The sequence below is a fragment of the Gossypium raimondii genome, chromosome 2 (assembly GCF_025698545.1).
Source record: "Gossypium raimondii isolate GPD5lz chromosome 2, ASM2569854v1, whole genome shotgun sequence".
In the NCBI taxonomy this organism is placed as follows: Eukaryota; Viridiplantae; Streptophyta; class Magnoliopsida; order Malvales; family Malvaceae; genus Gossypium; species Gossypium raimondii.
The window spans coordinates 16923684-16950668 of record NC_068566.1 but is presented as its reverse complement, the minus strand read 5'-3'; the positions used below and the strand labels follow the sequence as shown (position 1 = coordinate 16950668).

General features: G+C 31.2%; 2 protein-coding genes and 1 long non-coding RNA gene across 3 annotated transcripts; 2 read left to right on the top strand and 1 right to left on the bottom strand.

The window, feature by feature from the left end:
* The first annotated feature begins 4017 nt into the window (after positions 1-4017).
* Positions 4018-5340, top strand: LOC105783428 (NAD(P)H-quinone oxidoreductase subunit M, chloroplastic). Its single transcript, XM_012608877.2, has 2 exons — positions 4018-4524; positions 4918-5340. The coding sequence occupies exons 1-2, from the start codon at positions 4081-4083 to the stop codon at positions 5098-5100; spliced, it is 627 nt and encodes a 208-aa protein (XP_012464331.1). The 5' UTR covers positions 4018-4080; the 3' UTR covers positions 5101-5340.
* Positions 5341-5870: 530 nt separating this feature from the next.
* Positions 5871-6817, bottom strand: LOC128035985 (uncharacterized). The gene is made up of 2 exons (XR_008192700.1): positions 6680-6817; positions 5871-6191 (listed from the first exon to the last, which is right to left on the bottom strand). It is a non-coding gene; the product is annotated as an uncharacterized LOC128035985 (long non-coding RNA).
* LOC105783427 (UDP-sugar pyrophosphorylase) lies at positions 6714-13914 on the top strand. The gene is made up of 17 exons (XM_012608874.2): positions 6714-6837; positions 6931-7035; positions 7202-7318; positions 7643-7783; positions 8088-8187; positions 8714-8841; positions 8922-8993; positions 9088-9152; positions 9582-9642; positions 9740-9857; positions 10693-10817; positions 11092-11168; positions 11611-11716; positions 11916-11975; positions 12571-12651; positions 12770-13009; positions 13431-13914. Exons 1-17 carry the CDS (start codon positions 6724-6726, stop codon positions 13602-13604), a joined length of 1884 nt encoding a protein of 627 aa, XP_012464328.1. The 5' UTR covers positions 6714-6723; the 3' UTR covers positions 13605-13914.
* Positions 13915-26985: the final 13071 nt, after the last annotated feature.

The following is a 26985-nucleotide window of genomic DNA, read 5'->3' as shown; positions in this document are numbered from 1 at the left end:
AACCTTAATATATATATGTTATAATTATTTTAATAAGGTTAAATTAGTAAATTATTAATTATTATAATACATAATAGTTAAAAACATAATTTTATAGCATATATCATCTTCCTAGCCGAAACTTAGATGAAAGAAAAGCCATTAAAGCTTGAAGAAGGTTCGACCATGTCTTTGCATAATTAAAGGTTCGTTTTTGTTCGGTTTTTGAAAATTTTTATGTTTTTGAGATCGTTGCTTTGTGTACTACAAGACCCATACCTTAATTTTAGAATTTGGTGTTAATTTTGTGATATGCCATTTATGAATGCTTGAGCTTTTTGTTAGTTAATGATGAAATATGAAAGATATGTGAAAGATTAACATGTTTTTTATTTGAATTTTTGGTGAAATTAAGTAATTAGGGCTAAATTGTGAAATTAAATTTTTGAGGGACTAAAATGTGAAATAAATGAAATATGTGAACTTGTATGAGCACTAGGGATATGCGGCCCTTCTATAGTGTGGGCAAATTTTGTGTATTTTGTGTTTTATGCAATAGGGACTAAATTGCAAAAAGTGTAAATGTTAGGGGCAAAATGGTAATTTTCCCATTTATGTGTTTTTGGACTAAATTGAATGAAATAATATTTAAACTAGTTCATTTTGAATATATTTAGATCAAGAACCAAAGAAATCGGAGTTGGATCGAGGAAAAGCTAAAGTCGTAGACTAATTATCCGGTTCCATTTTTCACTGTCTGAGGTAAGTCTATTAGTTATTTAATGTTATTATATCAATATATATGTATGTATATCTATTTTATTTTTGTTGAGCTATAATTAAAAGTAATTGATTGAATAAATTTGAAGTATAAATGGTATATATGTGTATATACAATATTCGAATATATAGGTTTATACTTATATAGATATTTTAATTTAGTTAAAGTAAGAAAGGGTATATAGATATATATATACAATGTTCGAATATTTGTATATGAATCTATATATATATTTGTGATGAATTTAATTGAATGTATGAGAGGTATATGTGTGCACAAGGTTCGAACAAATATGAGTATATATATGTATATATTTTAGATTTAATCAAAGATATGTATATTATATATATATATATAAATATATATATATATATATATATATATAAGATTCAAATATATATACATAAGAATATACATGCATAAGCTTTTGGGTTGATTAAAGGTATGTATTTTATAATTGTTTAAGTAGTTTCAATATATATTCATATGTAATTTTTAAATATGTATGAGATTATATATATGTATATGTTTTATATTGAACTTATGTATGCAATTATATATATGTATGTGATAGATTCAATGATATATATATGAATAAGTTTTGAACCTAGTTAAAGGTAAAATTGTGTAAATAAATACATTTATGTTCGAATATAAATGTATATACATGTATGGGTTGTTGATTTTAGTTAATGGTATAAATGTTAAATATATTCACGAGATTCAATATATATATGTATATTTATGTATTGGTTCTTGAATAGGATTAAAGGTATAAAATCTATCTGCTTTTATAATTGAGGTTCGACTTTATATATATATACGTATATATATATATATATATATGTTTATGAATTTATAAGCACTTGAGTTGAATTGAAGGTATGATTGGTAAACTCATACGATTTGAATATGGTATATAATGAACATGTGATTGTTATTATGAATGATATGAGGAATTATTTGTATATGTGAAATTGAAAATTTAGGTTCCGAGCCTAATGTGTTTATTGACAATGAAGTAATCCGGACATTACGCTCTAGCGTGCTTGATGCTGGTGAAACATACCGACATTACGCCTAGCGTGCTTGATGCTTGGTGAAACATACCGCACATTACGCCTAGTAGGCTTGATGCCGGTGAAACATATCGACTTTATGTCTAGCGTGCTAAGTGCTTGGTACTAAAAATGTGCTTTAAGCCTAGCGTGCTAAATGCCTGATATTGTTTATATTATGTATATACATGTACTTGAATGTGTATATGGATTTTGTGGTATGAAATTGAAGAATATGATTACATATTCGGTCTTCATATTTGATGAACATACAAACATCCATTTATACGTATCGATGAGTATGTGTATATGTCTATACAGCTTTAAGCACTTGATAGATATATGCACATTCACATATATGCATGTGATAAATTTATATTTGCATTATGTATATGCTTTTATTAAGCATCTATGTGATTGGTGATATGCATTTTGGGTAAGTATAAATGTGCTCTATTATATTAGTTTGATGTACATATATATATGTATATTCGGTTATAATAATTGTAAAGTATATATGTATAAATACGCGTTTGATTATACGCATTTGAAGTGTAGGTGTATTCGGCTCTAAGTATTGATAGTAATGTATGTAATTGATTTTAAGTAAGTGATAAGTTCATGTATTTGGTTGTAAGTTCTCGATGAGTATTTAAACATACAATTGGTTGTATGTATATAGAGTGTATATATATACTCATTGGTAAGCATTCTACGATTACATATATTTTATATAAATAAGATGACAATGCATTTTAAATATTCAGTTAGTAAAATGTGGTATTTGTGACATCTATAAATGTAATCAGGAAATTATATGATATTTGTGTGTTTTATTTATGTGTTGTTTTAGTTATGCTATAGACTTACTAAGCTAAATAAGCTTACCTTGTTCTTTTATGTCTCTCTGTTTTATAAATTTAAAGATCAAGCTTCAAGCTCGGGGATTGTCAGCAAAGATCATCACTCTATCTACTGTCTCGGTATTAAAATGTTTGAATTTTAACTTAGGGCATGTACAGGCTAGATAATGTTATAAGAGCGTACTTTAATGTTTTGTAAATGAGTTTCATAGCCAGCGAAAATGGCTTATTTCCTTATAGTCTAGTTGGATTGTAATGTTTTCGTTTAGTTTTAAATGACTCAAAGAAAAGCTTAAAATTTCGCATGTTTAATATTAAACCTAGGTTATCTAATGTAACTACTATAATTATTGAACTTTAATGAAGGTCTGTTTTGAGTTGTATTTTGATTAGTAATGACTTTTAACCCTAATTCGGTGACGGATACGGGTTAGGGGTGTTACACTCTTGGTAGAGTCGGGAGAAAAAATTCCAGGACAAATCGAGCATAGGAACCCTAGACCTAATACATGACTTGTTGAGGAGGTCCATTAGCCTTCGATGGACAACACGTCAGATTCTTCTTCTCGAGAGGTCAAAATCTCCTCAACAAAATTGAAAGATGATTAAGTTGTTTTTGTGTAGTAAAGCTAAGAATGTCAATGATGTAAGAACTAAACTGGTGGTTGAACTGACCAAATCATCAAATTTTTAATTAAAACAATTCAACCGGCTAAATTGAGAGTCAAACAGTAATTTAATAATTAATAAAAATATATGAAAGAATGGTTAATTTTTTGGTTGGGGTGTTCAGTGTTTTACCGATTTAGAACCGTTTGCTCAGTTTCTAGTTATGTAATATTGGTCCAAGTGATGAAGCAATCAATTTTGGATATAATCTGATCACATGACAGTAGAGGGAGATATATAATGCTGTACAGAGTAGAGAGCGTAAGTTTCTTTTCTCTTAGAACAGGAGGTAGATATTTCAGAAGCGTTCAGATTGTTCAAGTTAGATTAAAATCTGATTATGCGAACAACATAGAGCAGAAAACAACTTAAAACATTCAAAAGATAATAATATAAATTAATAATACATAAAAATTTATGCAAATATAAAATATTTTAACTTATTAATTTACGTTAATGAGATTATTATTGCCCAAAGGCCAATTTATCCAAATTGATGGCAGGCAATCTCCTTTGTTTCTCCACCACAATCAACAGCAAGCTCAGCCCAAGCCAACCCTCCCTTGGATAAAAACAAAAAGACTTATCCACAAAACTAAAGGATCAAATTTGACAAGCTTAATATGAATTCACCAAAAATAAAGGCCCATAAATGCAATTTCGGGATGAAGAAATACATAAAGAAGCATTATGCATCTGAAAAATCCACTCAACTTTTAAGATTTCAAACATGGCTGCAACTTCCTCTTACATGGCCTGCACTAAATTCTCCATGTTGGGTTGGAGTGGAGGGAAAAGAGACTTGAGAATGAAAAGGGTGCTTTCGGTTTCGGCTCAGCAGCAAGCTGAAGTTGGTGAAACACAAGAAGCTAAAGTGCAGGAAGAGCAAGAAAAGGTTAAGCAACAACAACCTACACAACCAAGGCCAGTGGAAAAACAACTGAATGTAAAGAGCAAAAACATGGGCAAAGAATATGGAGGACAGTGGCTTAGCAGTGTTACGAGGCACGTCAGGATCTATGCTGCCTACATTGATCCTGAAACCTCTGAGTTCGATCAAACTCAGATGGATAAACTCACCCTTATACTTGACCCTACTGATGAGTTTGTTTGGACTCCTGAAACTTGCAATAAAGTTTATTCGTACTTCCAAGAGCTTGTGGATCATTATGAGGTAACCCACTTTTCTTTCTTGATGCTATGATTGAGTTTGGTTAGTGGAAACTATTAAGTCTTAGCTGATATTAGTAAATCAGACTAGGAACTATCACTATCAAAACTGGGAAATACATAGCTAAAGGATCGCAGAACCAGGAATAGGTATTTCTGAGTTGGGGTTTAGCTGAGTTTCTTGGGGGAGTGAGCTCAATTTTCAATCGTAGTACTTAATTCTTGAACCCGTTTAGCATTGCATTCATGTCTAGATCAGCCTATTCATTTCAAAAATGAAAATTTCTATCTGATCCCATAATTAAATGTCAGATGGATCATGAACAACGGCCTTTCAATTTGTTTAGCATGCTCAACTTTCTGCTTTAAAGAGAACTAATGCATGATATGCGAACAGGGAGCGCCATTGACAGAGTACACGCTTCGATTGATAGGTTCAGACATAGAGCACTATATCAGGAAGCTACTATATGATGGAGAAATTAAATACAACATGGACGCCAAGGTACTGAACTTCAGCATGGGAAAGCCGCGCATTCTATTCAATAACAGCAATGATGGGCAGTTTCAAGATGGATAAATGATAACGATTCTCAAAAAAAGGGCATAGACAGACGAGGGCCATATGTTAAGTTTCATAATGTTGTATCAAGTGCAGAATCTATGGTCATCGGAACTTACCTATTTGGCGGAGAAACCTGATGTTTACATTCACTAATAGTCAAAAATATTCACAGGTGAGGCCTTATGCATGTGTGCCCATTGCTACACTAGATTTGCCTTATAATACTGGAATATATTGATGTTAATTTAAATAAAATCTTAACTCATCCAAAAGCATTCATATACTACTTGTACAGGTTGAAATGCACCTTCTTGAGCAGCATCTGACAAACAAACACAACTATTATCCGTGTCTGATGCATATTTGGATATGAGTATGGAGATATAATCTTGCAAAGACTCAAATACATGAAAATCTCAGAAAAAGTTTGAACATATCCTTCTCAGACATATCTGATACCTAGGTCCAAGTAACATAGCAACTACAGATTTGGAAGCATTGCTAAAAAGGGAAATAGTTATAAACACCTGTTTATGCTATTTGCATCAAGCAACCATGTGTGTATTAATAATGTCATGAAAATCTATGCAAATATTTATGATTTCTGAACGAGAAAAGAGTTATTAATAATGCTATGGACATGTATGCTCAAGTTAATAAGTGTTTTATACACTTATTATTATTATTTTTGTGTGCTTATAGCTAGGTGATTCTGGTTTATTTAAGACCATAAAATTTTAATCTTGATTCAAAACAGCTTTAAGGTACATCGGATGAAATTGAAGTATGCCCAATAATATACGTTTCATCTTCATTTCTGAAATATAGAAGCAAATTGAGGATTCATTAATCCAGTGTCTTATTTTCACTGAATGATAATTCCATTAAACTGGGTTCATCAACAATGCAAAAGAACTGCAGTTTCAAAATCCACCCTCTTCTTTCCCCAGCTCTATATTTTTCCGGGGAAAATACAGTAGCATCTAAAGAGGCCATGGGCAGGATGAAAACGAAGGATCATGAGAAACACTCACCTCCAGAAGTCAATGGAAAAGATTAAATTTGGTGTTGATTAATGCCTGGATTCATCAATTTTCATCTTGGGTCTGCAAAGAGTAACAGACTAACTTTCTATAAGAAGAAATTCCATTTAAACTGTATGAATGCTGAATAAATAATGAAAATTTAACAAGCTCAGAAAGATCTGCTCAACCAAAACCATTGAACCAAAGCAAATAATGAGAAAAAAGTAGGAAGAGTCACTCAAATGATTAGAGGAAATGATAATAAATTGAATATTATTATCGGCTATAGAATTATAATAAAATAAAAATTAATTTTAAAATGATGAATTTGAAAATATTTAAGGAACAAAGGTTTGGCAGGAAGGCTGATGGAATTGTAGATCTGTTGGAGAGTGAAGAGGTGGGTTTCAAATAAACTAAAGGTTGGTGACCAGTAATATCTGGTAATCAGTCACTATTATTTCGGCGACATTCTCTCTAGGATCTGCTTCTAAGTTCTTTCTCTCTCCTCCACTCTTCTCACTCACTTTTTGAATTTTTTTTATTACGTAAAATTCTTTTCAACTTACTGTTTCATTTATTTATCTTTGAAAAAAGTACAATTCCGGCCAGAATGGTTTCGGCGAAGGTGGATTCAGAGGCGGACATTCTCTCCAACCTCAACATCAACGCCGGGGATTGGCCTTCTAATCTTGTCAAGAATCTCTGCCTCCTTTCTCCGGATCAGGTCTTGCATTTTCCAAAAATAAAAAAAGCTGTATATATATATATATATATACGTATAAGATATACGAATATGTGAATTACGTGCTTTTGGCAGATTGAATTGGGAAAGATGTTGGTGGAGATGGGGCAGAGCCACTTGTTTCAGCAATGGACAGATCCTGGCGTCGAGGACGACAAAAAGAAAGCATTCTTTGCTCAGGTCTCCTTTTCTTTTTCTATAGCTATCGAATTCTACAGTGATTTAAATTGTTTTTAATCATCAAATTGATTTTTAGTATTTCATTCCCTCTAGTCTCTGCTGTTTTAGATATGTTTGATGAAATCTGTATTGTGGATTATATTTTTGAATAAATTTTCTTTTATAGGTTGCGAAGCTAAATTCAAGCTATCCTGGGGGTTTGGCATCGTATATTAAAAATGCTAGGGAGCTCTTAGCGGATTCAAAAGTAGGGAAGAACCCATATGATGGCTTCACACCTTCGGTAACGAAATTAGTCTTTCACTCTGAAACTTCAATTTTTTTTTTCAGATTCTTGTGATGTAATCAACATCCAGTTGTTAACTGGTGTTATTGTTAAGTATTGGGTTTCTGTGTTCGTCGTATATTGAAGTTTGGTGTTATTATTAAGTATTGCAATTTATCCTGGGCTGGAAAGGGTAGCATAGCTCAATTGGGTTTTTTTTTTTTTTTTGACAGAAGCTCAATTGGTTTTAGATTGGATGCTTTAACAGATGTAAATTGACATTAGTATACTCTTCAATTTTGCGTTCAACTTCGTCTTAAACACAGCGAATGTCGTTTGCAGGTTCCCACAGGAGAGGTTCTATCTTTTGGTGATGATAATTTCATCAAATATGAGGAGGCAGGTGTTAAAGAAGCCCAAAATGCTGCATTTGTTCTTGTTGCAGGGGGTCTCGGTGAACGTCTTGGATACAACGGAATTAAGGTAGATAGAGTGATAGGGATGGATAATATTGTGCTTTTGCTGTTAATTTTAATTTTTTGATTTCATAAAAACTACAGAACTCATGTAGTTGAAATAAAATTTTGAGATATATTTTGTGTTTAGTGATGGTTTCATGATTCATGCTTGTCTGCACTAGATATTGCATGGACACTTTTTTCCTCTTTTTTCTCAAAGAGGGTTGATCACATATTTGATGTTGCACCAATTAAACCTTTTCAAACACCCTTAACCAGTGTTGCTTCCCAAAGAAAATATTTGACTAGCTACTTTTTACACCTTGTAGGTGGCACTTTTAGCAGAGGCCACTACCGGAACATGTTTCTTACAACTCTACATTGAGTCTATTCTTGCTCTTCAGGAAGGTAGCTGTAGGCTCACACAAGGTTTGTATCACATTTCTCATTTGTTTGGAGCCCTTCCTCATTATATAGCATTTTAAATGTTGCTTCTCCATGTGATCAAGAAAAATCAAGTGTTATTTCCCTTCAGTATTATGAATGGCAGCAATCAATGAGAATTAACTGAGCAGTTCTATTTCACTTGTTGAAATGTATGAGCAATTGCTTAGTGCCTGAACCATGGAAAAGAAAGCCACTTGGATGAACTTAGGTTTAGAATCTAGCCATCATGAGAAAGGCCACTTTCAAAGAAAGCATGCATATATGTATCTGTTTGAAAATTTTGCTTTATGTAAACAGCTAAGGTGCAACCATCTATGTCACCTGAGCTTGTTAAATACTTTGTAAACAATCTCCCTGGTCCAGCTAGCAGAAGCAGTTCATATTTGCCTCTATAAGTTAAAAGGAATTAAACAACCTCTTTTCCAAAATATTGCATTGCTAGTTGCATTTTATAACTTATTTGCTCTTTTATTTACTTAAGTTCATTCTCTTTCTGTTTAAATTTTAGGCACATTTCAAAAAGATATTCCTTTTGTTATCATGACATCGGATGACACACATACCCGCACATTGGAGGTTTTGGAATCAAATTCTTACTTTGGGATGAAACCAACACAAGTCAAACTTCTTAAGCAGGTTCGCAATCACTCATTGATTTGTTTTTGGTTAAAGCTGTTGTTAAGTTGCTTTACATACAATGTCATATTTTCTTGCAGGAAAAAGTTGCATGTTTAGATGATAATGATGCTAGGCTTGCTTTGGACCCTCATAACAAATACCAAATTCAGGTAACCATTGTAAACACTGTATGCAAAACAGTGGTTTTATTTTAATTGATAAAACCATTAGGTTCTTTCCTGAACTATTTTCTGGCCTTTCTAGACAAAACCTCATGGCCATGGTGATGTGCACTCCCTTCTTTACTCTAGTGGCCTTCTGAAAGTATGGTATGTCACAAAATCTTACAATGCTTCTAAAATCTGGCATTGAGAATTTCTTTCATGCCTTTGCAAGTTTCCTCAAAGTTCATATGTTGCCTCTTGTCATAAACTTATTTCTTTATGGCATGTAAACTCTTTATAAGATGATATTTTGTGTCTGCTCCTGCCATTGTCTCTCTTTATATTAGTAAGGCAAAAAAATTGTGGTTTCTGATCCATTTTAAGCTATAATATTGAAACAAACAAACTGTGACCCTGTGCATGAGGTAGTAAATCAAGCAATCATGTACTGAAAAGTAACATTTTTGTAAAGCCCACTTGTCTTGTCTCAACATTATCGACATTGCATAAAGAAGTCAAATGCCACCCTTTTGAAATTGGGTTAACTATAGCTTTCTATAATTACATCATATTTGTATATTCACTTTTTTCTAGGCTTTATGCTGGTTTGAGATGGGTTCTCTTTTTTCAAGACACAAATGGACTTCTTTTCAAGGTTAACAGCTAAAATTGCAATATTTTCATTTATAGTTTTTTTATATTAACAGTGGAAAACTGGTTATAAATAAAAATTTCTATGATTTCAATATTAGGCCATTCCAGCATCTCTAGGAGTCAGTGCTACTAAACAATACCAGGTCAACTCTCTTGCTGTTCAACGGAAAGCAAAAGAGGCCATGGGAGGAATTACAAGACTTACTCATAGTGATGGTATATACATGAAACACTTACAATTCTTGGAAGCTAGAACTGCCAATAGCGTGTGTGAGTGTATTTTCTTATTAACCTATTTCTCTATGGATGTTGACATTTGAACATTTGACTAATAGGTTTACACTTCAGTAATTTCTGATTTCTTGGTGTCACTTTTGCTTTGTGCTTATCTATACTATATTTAAGTCTCTCACTAAGTTGGTGTCACAAGTCAACGGAACATCAACTCAATTGAGAAATAACTAAAAACTTTTTTTTTTACGAAGTAACAAATATTATATGAAGGTATTTTATCTTTTTACGTCTATACTAAATATTTACGTCTCTCACTGAGTTGGTGTCACGATTCAACCAAACATCAGCTCAGTTGAGAAATGACTAAAAACTTAACTTTTTTACAAAGTAACAAATATTACATGAAAGTATTTTGTCTTTTTACATATTTATATAAAATCTATAAAAACAAATTTAAACCTAGAATAAATCTAGAAAAGTACCCACACATGGTTTGACTTGAACCTAACCATAGTCTCCAAAGCCTCGACTTTACCATTTCAACCAAAGGCTCATTTGTTCATTACATAATTTTATATAAATACATTTGCTTACATAATTTTTTTTGCCTACATCTTGGATATGCCATAATTAGTTCATTCTAAAGTAATTGAGGAGATAGCATGGTGCATAATTGCTTCTTTTTCTCCACCTACTCCTTTTTGTTTTCTCTCTCACACATACATATAATACAACTACGCTATATAGGTCTTTTAGGCATTGAAGGCCCAGTAATTTATGCTTCACTATTAGTAACGTCCCATGAAATTGGCTTCAGGAAGATCAGTAGTGATCAATGTGGAGTACAATCAGCTTGATCCTCTGCTTAGAGCTGCTGGACATCTTGATGGAGATGCTAATTGTGAGACTGGTTATTCTCCTTTCCCAGGAAATATAAACCAAGTAACTTTTCTGGCTCAAAATAATTGTTTTCATTTCCAGGGGATGTCTATCATGATGAATAAACAAAATGAGGCTTTTGATGTTTATCTGATTTGTTTATTTTGATTATAGCATGAACTCTTTATTTATACTCATGATGGTAGAAAATAGAATAACTTATGAAATTTTCACCTACTGAAACCGTCATTGTAATAATCATGGTGACTTTCACGAAATTTGATCTTGGTTTGTATAATTTACTACCATATTCTATTATTTTGGTTCTGTTTTACAGCTTATTTTGGAGCTTGGTCCATACATTGAGGAGCTGACAAAAACAGGAGGGGCGATAAAGGAATTTGTTAACCCTAAGTAATTCTTCCTTTTCATCTTTGTTAATTATGATTGAAACTTGTTAGTCTTCTGCTTTATTGATTATTTTACAGCTTCTTGTTGCTTATAACAAGAATTTAGATTAAAAGGTTTGTAGTTCTTTTTTAATTAGTTAATTTGTTTATACATCATCTGTTGAATTCGCATGGCTGGTTGTCACAAACATTCAAGAACTGTATTTAGTTCCTAGAACTTCTTGCTGTAAGAAATGTCTTCTAGTTTATAAGTGTTAGTTTCCTAGCCATTAAAGAAGTTAGATTCTGTTGATTCCAAATCATGGTGGAAAAATCTTCAACAACTTAACATTTATCTGACAGTTGATGTCACAGGATCCTACTTTGTGAATTTTTCCTATACAATTCATTCTATAGAAGTCAGTGAGTCTTGACAATGCCATCTCCTTTGTCTTATGCTACTGCAGATATAAAGATGCCAGTAAAACATCATTTAAGTCCTCAACTCGACTAGAGTGTATGATGCAAGACTACCCTAAAACATTGCCTCCAACAGCAAGAGTTGGATTTACGGTAATTGATGCTTTCAAGCCTTCCTTGTTATTTCACTGAAGCTTTTGGTCTTTGATAGACCTTACCTAACTTCCATCCAATACGAACATGCTTCTCTTGTGATCTGCCATGAGAAAGGAAGATGCTTCTATTTTGATTCTGTAAAATTTGCTATTTAATATTTTCTTATCACTAAACCTGCTGTCATGCTATTGTATAGGTGATGGATAAATGGCTTGCTTATGCACCTGTGAAAAACAACCCTGAGGATGCTTCTAAGGTGAAATGATGTTTTATTAATTTCTGGAGTCCATCTTTCTCTATTTAACTTTTTTTTTTTTTTGCAATTATAACAATCTAGTATGTTCCAAATTCATGATTTCTAGTGTTGGTTGGTTTATAAACAACTGATTGACAGTCTAATTAGGGTATCCTGTGAAGATCGAAATATGAAAATTTCTAACATGCAGATTATGTTCTGCATTTTCTTTCAGGAGTCTATTTCAGAGTTTGAAAATTTCTGATTGAAAACTATTTTTCTTTTAGTTCTCTCACATCATACAGCCTTAATATGCTAATAACCTTCTTTGGTATAATTATGCTGCAAAGTTTAATAGAAACCATTTTACCTCTTTCTTTATTTTCTGGAAAGAACAACACAGTTTCAAGGGATATGGTAAAAGTTATTTAAATGGATTTATGCTACCCTATTCAATTTCCATCTCCCTTAAACTGCTCTTGGCTAATCTTCAAGCAAGCAACGTTTAGGCTGTTTATTGTCTCTACTCTCTTTGTACCGAGGCTCCTATTTGAATATTTCTAATCATTACCTTTGTCTGTTTGATTCTATTAATGTTCTGTCAACCTTGATTAAGGTACCAAAAGGAAACCCATATCACAGTGCAACTTCTGGAGAAATGGCCATTTATCGTGCAAACAGTCTCATCCTTATAAAGGTGATCATGCTGCTCTTAGGCTAACTTCAAGTGATAGAATCTGTCTCATTTAGAATATATTTTCACTCTCTCTTGCTATTTTTAAATCTTTTGGTGTCAAATTTTTTACATTTGCTAGGCTGGTGTCCAAGTGGAGGGTCCAGTACAACAGGTTTTCAATGGACAAGAGGTGGAAGTGTGGCCGCGTATTACATGGAAGCCTAAATGGGGGCTTACTTTTTCTGAGATCAAAATCAAAGTTAGCCAAAGTTGCTCGGTATCTCAAAGATCTACCATGGTCCTTAAGGGCCGTGATATCTTTCTTGAAGATCTATCCTTGGATGGAGCTCTTATCATCAACTGTATTGATGGTGCAGAGGTATGCCATTATAAACTGATGGTCAGTGCATTCTATTATTTAATATGTTCTTCCTTGGATCTTTTTCCTTGCACTCTTTTGCAACAAGTTTAATATATTTGTTGTCATAATCTGATGTTTTAAGCTTTGATTGTTTCGTAAGAGATGTTGTAGCATAAAATATGTTGGCTTTCATGGCTTTTAGTTTCTTACATTCTTCTTTCTTCGAAATTCATGCATGATCATCGTGTTTCTTATCATTTCATTATTCACGCAGTCCACTTATCATGCATTAGATGATATATTAAACTAGTTAAGAATATGAGTCTTCTCTACTTGCAAGTGTGGAAGGCTATTTTGCATTTCTGTACAATTTTACTTTGGGATTCAAGCTTAGTTCAGTTGGAGAACAATTGTGTAATAACAATGGTTTCGGAAACAGGTTAAAGTAGGAGGATCAATACAAAACAAGGGCTGGCTTCTTGAGAGGATTAACTACAAAGATACGAGTAGCCCCGAGGAACTGAGGATCAGGGGTTTCAAAATCAACAAATTGGAGCAATTGGAGAAAACTTATAGTGAACCTGGCAAATTCATCTTAAAGCCACAATGTTGATGATATACGGAGACACAGCAATTCATTTGTTCTTTCTGGAAAAGCTTTATGTGGAGACACTGTCATTTACTTGATAGCAGGAATAAATCCCTTTCATTCAGTAATTTGTACTACTAGTCTTGGGCAGTCGGGATTGTAGGTGAGTATTTTTGTCATTTTCAAAAAGTTTTCCCATAATAATTAGGTAAGAGGTGTGGTGGAAATTTTGTATTATTTTCAAGAAAGAGTAGCAGACATCTACTTGCATTTTGTTCATAATTTGATGTATATTATGTTTATACATTAACAATAATTGTTTTGGAGTCTAAAATATGATGTTTGGGTTATGTTGGAGACGAAGCTGAATGAAGCAATTGTTTGGCATTAACAGGGTGAGCCAAAGCAAAGGTCATCAATGAATTCTCCAAGGCACGTAGGATGCATCGCTTGTCTTCTTCCATCTCATTCTCAAGCCAAGCCATCCACCTCTGTTAATAATGTTAAAACACTCCACCACCAAAGCTATCAAACTAGATTTTTTCGACTTCTTTCTCATAACACATGAAACTCATGAGACTCTTTCAAGTTCAACAACGTGCTAATCTAACCATGATTTGAATGTTGATTACTTGTATTCGTGTAACACAAATTAAAGCAGGTTAAAATATAAAAATGAGTAGCCCCTACAGAATTTTTTACTTGAGGTCACATTAAATAATAATTTTAGGGTTTGAATCTATATCAAATTAGTGTTTGACAACAACTTTAACCATCACTTCATTTTAAGTCAAGATAAATAATAGTTTTATTTATGAAAATAATATATATTTCATGTTTTACAACTTTTAGATAGTAAAACAAGTCATTTTAATTAAAAATATATTTTATAACTTTTAAATAGTAAAACAAGTCATCGATATATAATTTGTGAACATGTTTAAGTTTGATTTACAAAATATATAATAATTGCTAGTTGCATTTATAATTTCTTTAAGAATGAAAAATTCATTTTTTTTATCGTTAGAATTTAAATTTATGTATAATAGAAAACATGAGATTTGGTAAATTTTGAAAAGAATACCAAAATGGACTTATGGGCGCGGATGGGTTGTGGTGGCGAAGTCAAAGAATCATTACTACTAGAAGCGAGTAAGGGAAGAGAAAGTGGTGAGGTGGCGGCAGCGTTATTCCGCTTTCCTCCTGGTAGCACTTTTTACATGTCTCTATGTCATTTGTGATATAAATTTCCCTTCGACATGCTGTCACACCTACCTTTTTGAGAAATAAAAAATTAGATTAAATATTCAGTTTATGATAATGATGATAAAATATATTTTCAAGGATGTCTATGTTGAACTTGTAGAGAAGTATATATGAAATTAAGGACGGTTTGTTTTTCTCCTTCATTCTTTTGGAAGATTCTCATTCTATTATGAGCTTAGCAAGCTACGTAATTGAGGAAAACAGCCTCCATGGTAGACCTATTTCTTTTTGCATAAAATTTAGAGAAATAGGAAAATAATGGTTGCATTTTTAATTAGCATAATAAAAATGTTTATGGAACCAATTCATCTCTAATATCAATATCATATATAGTTCATATACGGCTTAATCTAAATGCAATTAACGCAACTCAAACCTAAACCACACTTAAGGTGATGAATACGGGGTTCAGGCTGATTTATATTTTAAACAATTTTGAGTTTAATATATTTTATCTAAACTATCTTAAATTTGGGTCCAAACCAACCTTAAAATTTTAACCTATAACTTAATTCTTGAATATGTCATCATTCCATTTCGGGAAATTAAAGTAAAGTTAGGAACATAATATTAATTGCATAAGATATGTACAAATTTTAGATAAAGTCAAATTCATATGGTAAGCAATACAATTGAGATATAAAACAAAAACTTAGAAAATAATTAATACAAAGTGGCACAAATACATAAATTTATGAATATCTATATAAAATAAATTCTATAGAACAGACACATAATATACAGTAAATTTTTTTAAATGAATGACAAATTAGAAAGATGAATTAAAAGACAATGTGAAGATGACATAAATACACAAAATATTAATAATAATAAAGTTACTACTTTAGAGGTGATTTTGGAATTTAGAAGTACATTGCTCTCAATTCAAGTAAATATACATTTGATGAAAAGCTTGTTTTTTCATTAAAATTGAGTTGTTCCAAATGTTAATGATTTTCCCATAAAACTCCATAAATTACAGTAGTGTTGAAAACAAAACAAAGACCCATTAAGAAGTTCAAAAATTATTTTAACGCTCTTCAATGGTTCCTTTAATGCAATGGCTAAACCCTCCTAAAATTATAAAACTATATTTATTTATTAGTCTCTCCACTTTTAAAAGTTTCCCTCTATTTAAGTTGCTATTTAGCCCTCCCAAGTTTCAAGGTAACTTTTAACTTTAAATATTTATATAGTATATTATATAAAAGATCCCATAAGTCACCAAAATTTAAATTTTAGTTGTTCACTTTTTAATTTAACAGTTAAAATTCAATTTGTTATTTAGTGAAAAAGTCTCTTTTACTACTGCTATTAACTAATACTATTATCAATTTCATGTTTGTCATTCAATTACGACATCAACTTCATCTTTTAAGCTTTTTCTTTTTCATCTTTTCACTATTGTTTTTATTGTATTTTAAGTTTATAGTTTAATTTTATTTTATAGTTATTAATTTCTTATCTTTTAAGATTTTGTAGTTATGAAGTCGAAAACAGTTGATTTGTTTTTTGAAAAGAAAAATACAAAGACAACACAATCACCTACTAAAGTATCACAAATTGAGGTACCACCTTCGTCGTTTGCTCCTTTAAACTCTGATGCTAATCCTTCAAAAATTCCTAGAGTTGACGATGAGGAACTTGATTTATCTAACTAATTAGAACGTGATCCTAGGTTACATAAGCAAATATATGAGAATCAAGTTAAATTTGCGCGATAAAATTAGAAGAGCTTGTATTAAGGATAGGCCATATGAACCTATTCTTTTAGAATATCCTGCTTCTAATTCAAAAAAGTTTCCTTGTTATTTTCAATCATCATGGTTTAAACAATTTTCTTGGTTAGAATATTCACCTTTTAAAGATGCAGTATTTTGTTTGCATTATGTTCTTTTTAATAGCAATCCAAGTAATCATTTTGGAAAAAAGGTACACGATGGATGCAATTGTGCTTTTTTGACACATATGGGAAAGGATTTGAATTCACTATATACCAATGCATAATAAGCTTATGTAGATTTAATGAATCAAGCTCAACATATTGAACTATCACTTGATAGACAAACAACACAACAAATTGTAGCTAATCATCTACATCTAAAAACTAGTATAGATGTTGTTCGATGGTTGATGTTTCAAGGGTGTGCAGGTCATGATGAAAGTTTGATATCAAAAAATCGTGGTAGCTTTCTTAAAGTTTTATCATTATTAGCATCTTATGATGAGAAAGTTGAAGATGTTTTAAAAAGTTCTCCATAAAATGCTACTTATACTTCTTCAATAATGCAAAAAGAGATACTGCAAAATTATGGTAGTAGAGTTCGTAATGTAATTCATGAAGAAATTGGTAACAGAAAGTTTTGCATTATTGTGGATGAAGCGAGAGACAAGTCAAAGAAAGAGCAAATGACAATTGTTTTGAGATTTATTGATAAAGAAGGATTGGTAAAAGAACAACTTTTTATATAGTCCATGTTAAAGATACTGCAACATTGACTTTGAAGAATGAGATTTTTAATGTTCTCTTGCAACATAGTTTTGACATACAAAATATCTGAGGTCATGGCTACGATGGAAAAAGCAATATGCCTGGGGAATTTAATGACTTGCAAGCTTTGATTTTGAATGATTTTTTATATGCTTATTATGTTTCTTTTGCTCATCATCTTCAGTTAACATTGGCTGCAGTAGCTAGAGGAGTGGTTGAAGTGCATCAATTTTTTAAAGACTTATCTAATATTATTAATATTGATTTTGCTTCTTCCAAATGACACGATGAATTACAGAAAGCCTAAGCAATTGAAATAAATTGTTCGGTATCCATCAATGAGTTAGCAACTGGAACATATATGAATCAGGTTGACACTTTACAACATCCCGATGAGACTCGATGGATTTCTCATTTAAATTCAGTTACTAGTTTACTAACGATGTATAAGGTTACTAGCATGGTTCTTGAAAAACTAAAAAATATTGCTCCTAAATATTCTCAGTGAGGAGATGCTCATAGCGTATATAATAGATTAAGATCTTTTGAGTTTATTTTTATTTTGCATATGATGAAGGAAGTTTTGGGGATTACTGATAATCTTTGTCAAGCTTTGTAACATCATTCTCAAGCTATATTAAATACCATGAGTTTAGTTCCAACAACAAAAGATTTAATTCAAAAGTTGAGAGATGATGGATGGGATGAATTGTTGAAAATTGTGATATCTTTTTGTGAAACTTAGAGTTGGATTTTCCAGATATGAATGCTCAATATATTGTGGGTTGGGGTCATAATAAGAAGGAAGATGTTACAATGGAGCATCATCATCGAGTGGGTATATTTTTTGCTACAATAGATACTCAGTTGCAAGAATTGAATAACATATTTAATGAACATGTTGTCGAGCTTCTCACTCTTACTATAGCTTTAGTTCCCAAGGAGTTTTTTAAGTTATTTGATATTGATAAAATTTGCATTCTTAAAAGAAAGTTCTATCTAGAAGATTTTTCTCCACAAGGGAAATAACGTCTCCTATTTGAGTTGAAGCATTATGAACTTGATGTGTGTAAGCATCCTTATTTGAGAAAAATATCAACACTTTTTAGACTTTGTAGAAGCTTAGTTGAGTGTGAAAAGTCAGTTATGTATCCATTCATTGATAGATTGATTAATCTTATATTGACTCTTTCAATTTTAACTGCATCCATAGAACGTGCTTTTTTTTTTATTATAAAGATTGTGAAGGTTTGACTTCATAGCAAGATGGAAGATGGTTTTTTTGAGAAGTTCTTTAGTTGTCTACATTGAGAAAAAAATTACAGAAACTTTTAATGTAAATGAAATAATTGATGATTTTAATGAGATCAAGAATCGAAGAGTGCAATTCAAATAAATTTTAAAATTTCTTTCTAGCTTATTTTAGAGATTCCTAGAAAATAAAATTAATCACCTAAAACACACGTGTTTACTTCAAACAAAACAAAAACTACAACTAAACACGTGTATTTTTAGGTGACAAATTTTCATTTTCTAGGAATCTCTAAAATAAAATAACCATATGGATCCAAATTCAACATATAACTCCAAAACTTATAAAAATCTAACAAATTTAGAAAACCCATGAAAATTCAAAAGTGTTGTACAAATGTCAATAAGTAAACCTTAAGGATTTCTTTTAATATAAAGGTATTGATAATTTTATAACACTAATTAACCCTTAAATTACTTTTGTTGACATTAGTGGACCAAACAATTTTGCAATCTCATGCAAGAACGGGAAACTTTTATAGTAAGTTTTAGATTTATGATTGTAATTTTTAGTTTAGATATTTAATATTTACTACAGTTGGGATGCTTGTGATTAACAATTTCTGAGGAGTTAAACTAAAGACTGTAAATTACAATTATATATCAATCTATAACTCATACATTGTAACACCCCTAACTCATATCCGTCGCCAGATTAGGGTCACGAGGTATTACCAAACTCAAATACAGATACGAACATTTGTGCAAGTCATATTCATATATATATATAGCATATAGCTAATTAAAGGTTAATCATACATTAATTCATATTACTAATACAAATCAATACCTTAGAAAATTTACTCGATTCCTTACCATGAAAATAATCACATTTTCAATTAACTAGACATGTCTCAAGGCTATTCAATATATACACATGCTTTGCAAAACGTATTACTCGAATCATATGCACAACAAGATCTCAATAGTATTCGAAGTACTTAACATAATTTAAACACTTTAGTTCATTGTTCCATACATGCTTATACATGACTTAAGGTCCAAAAGCAATTGCGGAATTAACCACTCCATAATATGATCAAGCATATTTCATAAATAAATAAATAAATAAATTTTTTATTTCTCATTTAACCTCAACTATATGAACCATCCAAACAAAATTTACGTACACTTAATGCCATTTATTCATTCCTCAAATCGGCTAACTATTACCATGAGTCGACCATACCTAATTCGTGTACAATTAGACTAACTAATATTAGCCAACAATCCATACATTAGAAACCATGACATATAAGCATATATACATAGTTTCAGGTTACCTATTTATAACCGAATTTGCAAGTACATCTAATTATATCACAAAAAAGTACCTATTTTCCCACTACCATTTTGTGCGCATATGACCATGACAACTTGAACCATATTTACACTTATAACATCTAATTTATACCTAATTCACATGCTAAGATACATACACATAACCAAACCCATACCACTTATTCGGTCATCACATCCAACCTCCAAAATAATTCATGCCATTTTTATCTTGAGTTGTACTTAAAATTCAATCATTCAAGTATATATTATAAGCATACTTAACCATTACATATCCAAAACAAACCTCCATTTTTGACATTTAAAACCAAAATAAAACAACCAACCAAACAGTTATAGATCATGTCCATTTCTTACAATTAGCAACCAAATTTTGCATAATTAAAATTCATCAAATACATATCTATCATTACTTCAATGTTAAGCTAAGTTATACAACTATCCACCATTCAAAACTGCTTCCACATCTCATACTTTCAAAAATTAGCTAACTATCAAACCAACTATTTAACCTACTTACCATTTCTCCATGCCGAATTATAACCAACATTTCAAAACATATAAACCAATCATATACTTTCAAATTAGATTCAAATTCTAACCATATATACACAAACTTTAACATTATATTCAAGCTATATAACTAAATACCTCACACACACACACATATATATATATATATATATCATGAAATATACTTTCCTATTAAACTATTATCATAACCAAATACACATAAGTATTAAAATCAAGATTAAGCCATTTTCGCATGGCTAAATATAGACACACTTCATGACTACACAAAACAAATGCTAGCCTATACATGTCATATGTTCAAATTTTCGAGTTTTCAAAATACCGAGATAGAGATCGATAGTGTGACGAACTTCTTTGACGATCCTTGAGCTCGTAATTAGCTTTCAAAATCTATAAAACAATGAATGAATAAACACACAGTAAGCTTAAATAGCTTAGTAAGTTGTAAGCACATAGTTTTCAAAGAACACATATAAATTATATAAGTAGGCCGAATTCTACTAATCTTGTACACATAAATATATACTCATATTTATATCATTAATTCATCTTTGCATGTTATACATAATACTTACCTTTACTTTCAATTTTGTATAACTCAAACATACCTGAATTACTTAATTCAAACCCACATTCAGTTTTGCCATATAATTTCCCGTTATACCATTCAGATTCAAAGAAAAGATACTCGGATGGCTCAAAACGCTTGTACAATGCCAACGTCTCAGACGTGGTTTTACATGTAATCAAATAACGATGCCACTGTCCCAGACAGGGTCTTATACGTAATCATATACGACGCCAATGTCCCAGAATGGTCTTACACATAAATCTCAAATCGATGCCAACATCCCAGACGTAGTCTTACACGATATCACATTTCAGCATTTTTGTGGTTTGTAAGTCTTTCGGATGTCATAAATCAATCAAATTAAACTCGTAATTAATCATCCTATGTTAAATACAATTCGGCATTATAGCATACATACATACATTTCGATTCTACTATGTATAAAATAAATACATTAAATTTAACATCAATTATTCGCTTACAAACTTACCTCGGACGAAGACAAGCGGATGGAATCAACTACTCGACCACTTTCGACTTCCCCTATTCTAATTCCGTTTTCTTTTGTTCTTGATCTAAATAAATTCAAATTTAACTATTTAATAACAGATTTCATTCAATTTAAATCGCAAACACATAATTTGGGAAATTTTCACTTTAGCCCCTAAAATTTACATTTTTTACAATTTAGTCCCTATTTCATAAAATCACAAAATACAAAAAATTCGTCAAAACCATGCCTTAGCCGAATCTTCCTATGGTCCCTAGCAGCCCATACATTTCATTTATTTCACATTTAAGCCCGTAAATTTTCTAATTTCACAAATAAATCCCAAAATGCTCAAATTCATCAAAAATCCAATACAAAACATATTTAACTATTACATATCCTTCATATTTCTTCAACTATCATCACAAAGCTTACAAAATCATCAATGACTCATTTCAAAATCATAATCAAATTTTAAAACTGAGACATGGGCTTGATAGATTATTAAGAAACAACCACAAAAACATAAAAATCATCAAAAATGGATCAAAACACATACCTTAATCAAGCAAAATTCTAGCCGAAACCTAGCTAGCTTTTTCTTTTCTTTTCTTTCCTTGTATATTCAGCAAGATGAACACAAAATGGCCACTAATGCATGTTTGTTTTAATTTAATAAACATTAAAACATAAATTACTATTTTATCCTTAATGAATTAACATGAAAACCATTTAATACAAGCCCATTTATGTACATGCATGCTTACAATGGTCAAATATCAACATAAGGACCCCACATTATAAAAGCCATAGCAAAATAGCACTTTAACAAATAGCTAGCCACTTTTGCATTTTACGGGGTTAAGTCCTTTTTATAAAATCGAGCACACAAACGATAAAAATTTTCACATGAATTTTTCACACATATAAATTAACATATTATAAACACAAAAAAATAATATTAAAATATTTTTCTGACTCGGATTTGTGGTCCCGAAATCACTGTCCGACTAGGGTCTAAACTGGGCTGTTACATACATAATTTTTTCTTCAATTAATAGAATATCTTAAGTTTCATCATAAATTATTTTTTAAAAAGTCAAATTATAAATAAATAGTCTTTGTACTAATCATTTATGTGTATTTTGTCTAAAATCATATCTTTGTTTTGGCATAACGACTTATTTGATTTTTTGCTTCTTTTAGCCCTTAAACTTGCATATTTTATCAAATCATCTCAAAATGGATGAAAAAGTTAATGTTATTTAACTTTGTTGATGTGGAATTCATGTGGATTGCCATGTCATTGGTTCCAAAATCTATTTATATAATAAATAACAACATAACTATTTACATAACAACATTTTTAACGGATACCAAAATCTATAATATATGACATATTTATTTATATAACAACATTTCTAATGGATGCCAAAATCTATGATATATAACAATAAATATTTATATAACAACATTTTTAACGTGGTGTGGGCTTGCTCCCATCATTTGGATCATCAACTAAAATCCGTCTTCGAGTTCCAAGAAGGCCAAGTTTCCATGGGCCAATAGTATGCAACTGATTTGATGAAACCATTGATCATTAGGCTATTTTGAAGGGCTAATGATCCAATTCAAGTAACAATGAGGTTGTCTACAAGTTGACCCATTTCAAATGGGCTAACTCCAAGTGGACCTATAATTGGGTCAAAACCAAGAGGGCTATTTCCAAGCTTAATAGAACCTTTACAAGTACCCACCGGACCAATTACAAGAGCTAGGGCTAAAAGACTCAAGGAGGCCCTTATTGGACTAGTCCAAGAAGTTTGGATCGAGTGTGAAAAGCCCAAACCCAAATTTAGATCTATCAAGGATCAAGGCCCTTGCAACGTCATAGAAGTACATCCCCATGGCTGACCATACAAGGACATGCATGCATGTTCGAATGGTCTTCTACAAGTACATTGCATTAATGTTCAAATTAAATACACATGGTACATTGAATGGACGACAAGGAGGGGAGTATGTACATTCATGAAAGAGATTTCATCAACCCAAAGTACATGCATGGGTGGCTAAAGGAGGATGAATAGGAGTCTTCAGCAATTTATTGAATGTTAAGGTTCATGTACTAGTTAGATTCATGTATTGGTTTGGTTCTTGTATCCCATTAATGGTCGAATTACCCATTCTCATTCTTAGGGGATTTGATCCAAGTATAAATATTAGGCCTTAGGCTTATGTAAAAGGTTAATGAACATTAATTAATTTAAGAGTTATCTCTTTGGTTCTTTTGAGAACTTTATCTGAACTTATCAAGAATTATTTCTTGTGGCGTTCAACCCCCAGTCTTATCACTCACCTTCTACCTATCTTGAGTGTGGCAACTATCAAAACTTCATTTTCATATATCTTATACATTTTTATTTCAATATACATAATTTGTTATCTTCATCAGTTGTATATCTATACGTTTTATTTTGATATTTTTATACATTTTAAGTTTATTACGCACACTTTATTACCTCCATCAACTTTATATATCTATAATATACTATTTATTAAGTGTTTTACTGAATTGGTATCACCCTCAACCGGGTTACCAACTCGATTAGAAAATTATAGAAATGTCCTTTCATAATTAAAATAAGTTATACTATTTGAGGGAATTTTAGTCTTATCATGTTAACAAAAACCAATTAAAATATACATATGGTGGGATTTAAACCCACACCAATTGGGTGAGTAAAACCTTAAATTTACCACTCAACCAAAGCTTTAGATGCACTTTATACATTTTTATTTTAATATGCAAAAGTTATTATCTCCATAATTATATATCTATACTTTATTTAAGTGTTTTACTAATTTGGTGTCACCCTCTATCGGATCACCAACTTAGTTGTTAAATTATGGAAATACCCTTTTGTAATACGCCAAACCTACTTCTTTAGAAAGATCCAAGAGTGACGTGTTACTACTTAAAAATCCACTTAACTTCAAAACTATTTTTAGCGTAAACTTTATAAAACTTTAGTGTTTGAATTAAACCATTAACAAAGTAAATGAAGTAAAGTATAACCCTTGTGGCGTATAATTTTTAGTAAGATATTTTCATCAAACAGAGTATAATACTTAAATTCCATTCCATAAAACTTTAAGAAATTTAATTAAAACATAGTTTAACAAACAAGTAATCTTTGTATAGATCATTCTCAAAATACATCTAGATGTCACCCCTATGTGTCATGCATAATACAAGCAAAACAGTCATCTCACAATAGTAGTAGTGCTCTGGTGTAGTCCTTGAGAGAGTCTTTCCTTTAATCAGCAGGCTTGAGAAGGAAAAGGTAACGGAGGATGTTCATAAGAACTTAGTGAGTTCCAAAGAGATCTTTAGTAAGATTACTAATTGCATAAGTGAACCTATAAAGAGGATTTCACACAATATCACAGAGTACACCCATAACGTATACAGAACTCAAACTGAGTCAGTACGCCAATGGTGTATCATATGAGCGAATACTACACTCCAACTTAACATAACCCAGACAATCCATTTTCATGCCAGCCACGTACCCATATTTCAGAGTTAGATACATAACATAAAGTTTCGGTTTCATTCATATGCATTCTCCCCCTTAACTCATCATTTCAGTATCATTCAATAAAGCATGTTTTATCATGATCTACGAATCCGTTTGCAATATATTTACCCTACCAGAGGTTACACAAACATATCTCCTCATCTCCATCTTCACATATTAGATCATATCATGTCATTCATATCAGAAGTAGATGGTAGTGGCTTGAACATGAAAATGACTCATACTTCATATCACTAACATATTGAACTTAGACCAACGACTTTAGACAATTATTATTCACACACATTAACTTTTCATCCTTTATAGAGAAATAGTACTTACCTTAAAAAAACTTTAAAATAAAGAAAACCATAACACATGAAAGTACGAAGCAACTTACCAGAAACTATAGCAAAGTCTATAAAGTAGGACTTGACTTTATGACTCGGACCTTTGGTAGCTTTTTGAGCTAAAAATAAGGATAATTAAACATATCATATCACCGATCTAACAAATCTAAACATGCATACAAGAATCAACACTTAATCTAGAATTAGGAAGTTTTTAGACTCAACAAATCTAAACAATACAACAGACTCAACTTTAGAAAGGTTTTTAAAACTTAAGTTTTTAGAGTGTTCATAGAAAATCAAGGAGAAAGATGAATACAAAGAAAACACAAAGATTTTTAGTGAAGACACCAATATCCTTATATACTTAAGCACGAAGACAAGGTTTAGTGGAAAAATCAGATAATTTCCGTAATTAAGTGCGCCTATTATAATTTAAGTCTTTTCATCTATAATAGTTTAGTTCCATTCTAACTAAATCTTGACTCAACTAACTAAATTACCTTACTAAAATATTAAACAAATCTATTCAACTACGAACTTGACAAGTTCGCGAAAGTATCTAGGGTGCCGTAAACTTAACAGAAGAGTCTGCCAAACCACAGATCTAGCCAAAGCTAAGAGTTTTCCAAGTGGCGTATATATAGAATCCTATACTTAGTCAAAACAAACACTTTACTTACTCATATCTACGCTTATTTTACCAAAACACACTAAACAGTAACTAGATACAGACACTTAGCCGAGTAGGTTGTGACAATTTTTGTAATTAAAACAAGTTATATTATTTGAAGGTACTTTATTCTTTTTCATTTAAGAAAACCGATAAAAATATACATGTGGTGGGATTTAAACTCGAACCAATTGTATTTGTGAAACATTTAATTTATCATTCAACTAAAGCTTTATTTTGATATTTTGTACATTTCAATTTTTATTATGCACACTTTATTACCTTAATTAATTGGATCTATACTTATTATTTAAGTGTTTTGCTGAGTTGGTGTCACCTCTAACTAGGTCATCAACTGAATTGTTAAATTATGAAAATGTCATTCGTAATAAAAATAAGCTATATTATTCAAGGGTACTTTAGTCTTTTTCATTTTAAAAACCCAATAAATATATGCATATGGTGGGATTTAGACCCGAACCAGCTTGCATTTGTGAAACTTTTATTTACCACTTAGCTAAAGCTTTATTTTGATATTGTCGTACATTTTAATTTTTATTATGCATACTTTATTACCTTAATCAATTGTGTGTGTATATATTAATGTATTTGATTGAGTTGGTGTAATAAGTTAGCTCGACACCGACTCATGATTGATAAAAACACAATGATAAACAATTAAATCTATTTTTAAAAGAGATTTAATATCATGTATATTCTATGTGTAATTATTATTAATTAGTTTTTAGTCATATGTCTCATTATTTATTGTATGTTTTTTTAAACACACATATGTTTTATATTTGTAGTTTCTACACGCATTTGTGTAGGATTTC

What these genes read in the sequence shown, in the direction of transcription:
- LOC105783428 (XM_012608877.2), top strand. Translation starts at nt 4,081, where the DNA reads ATGGCTGCAACTTCCTCTTACATGGCCTGCACTAAATTCTCCATGTTG. An exon ending in AGCTTGTGGATCATTATGAG is followed by an intron (nt 4,525 to 4,917) that starts GTAACCCACTTT and finishes ATATGCGAACAG; the next exon opens with GGAGCGCCATTGACAGAGTA.
- LOC105783427 (XM_012608874.2), top strand. Translation starts at nt 6,724, where the DNA reads ATGGTTTCGGCGAAGGTGGATTCAGAGGCGGACATTCTCTCCAACCTC. An exon ending in ATGATGGCTTCACACCTTCG is followed by an intron (nt 7,319 to 7,642) that starts GTAACGAAATTA and finishes TGTCGTTTGCAG; the next exon opens with GTTCCCACAGGAGAGGTTCT. An exon ending in AAGTCAAACTTCTTAAGCAG is followed by an intron (nt 8,842 to 8,921) that starts GTTCGCAATCAC and finishes ATTTTCTTGCAG; the next exon opens with GAAAAAGTTGCATGTTTAGA.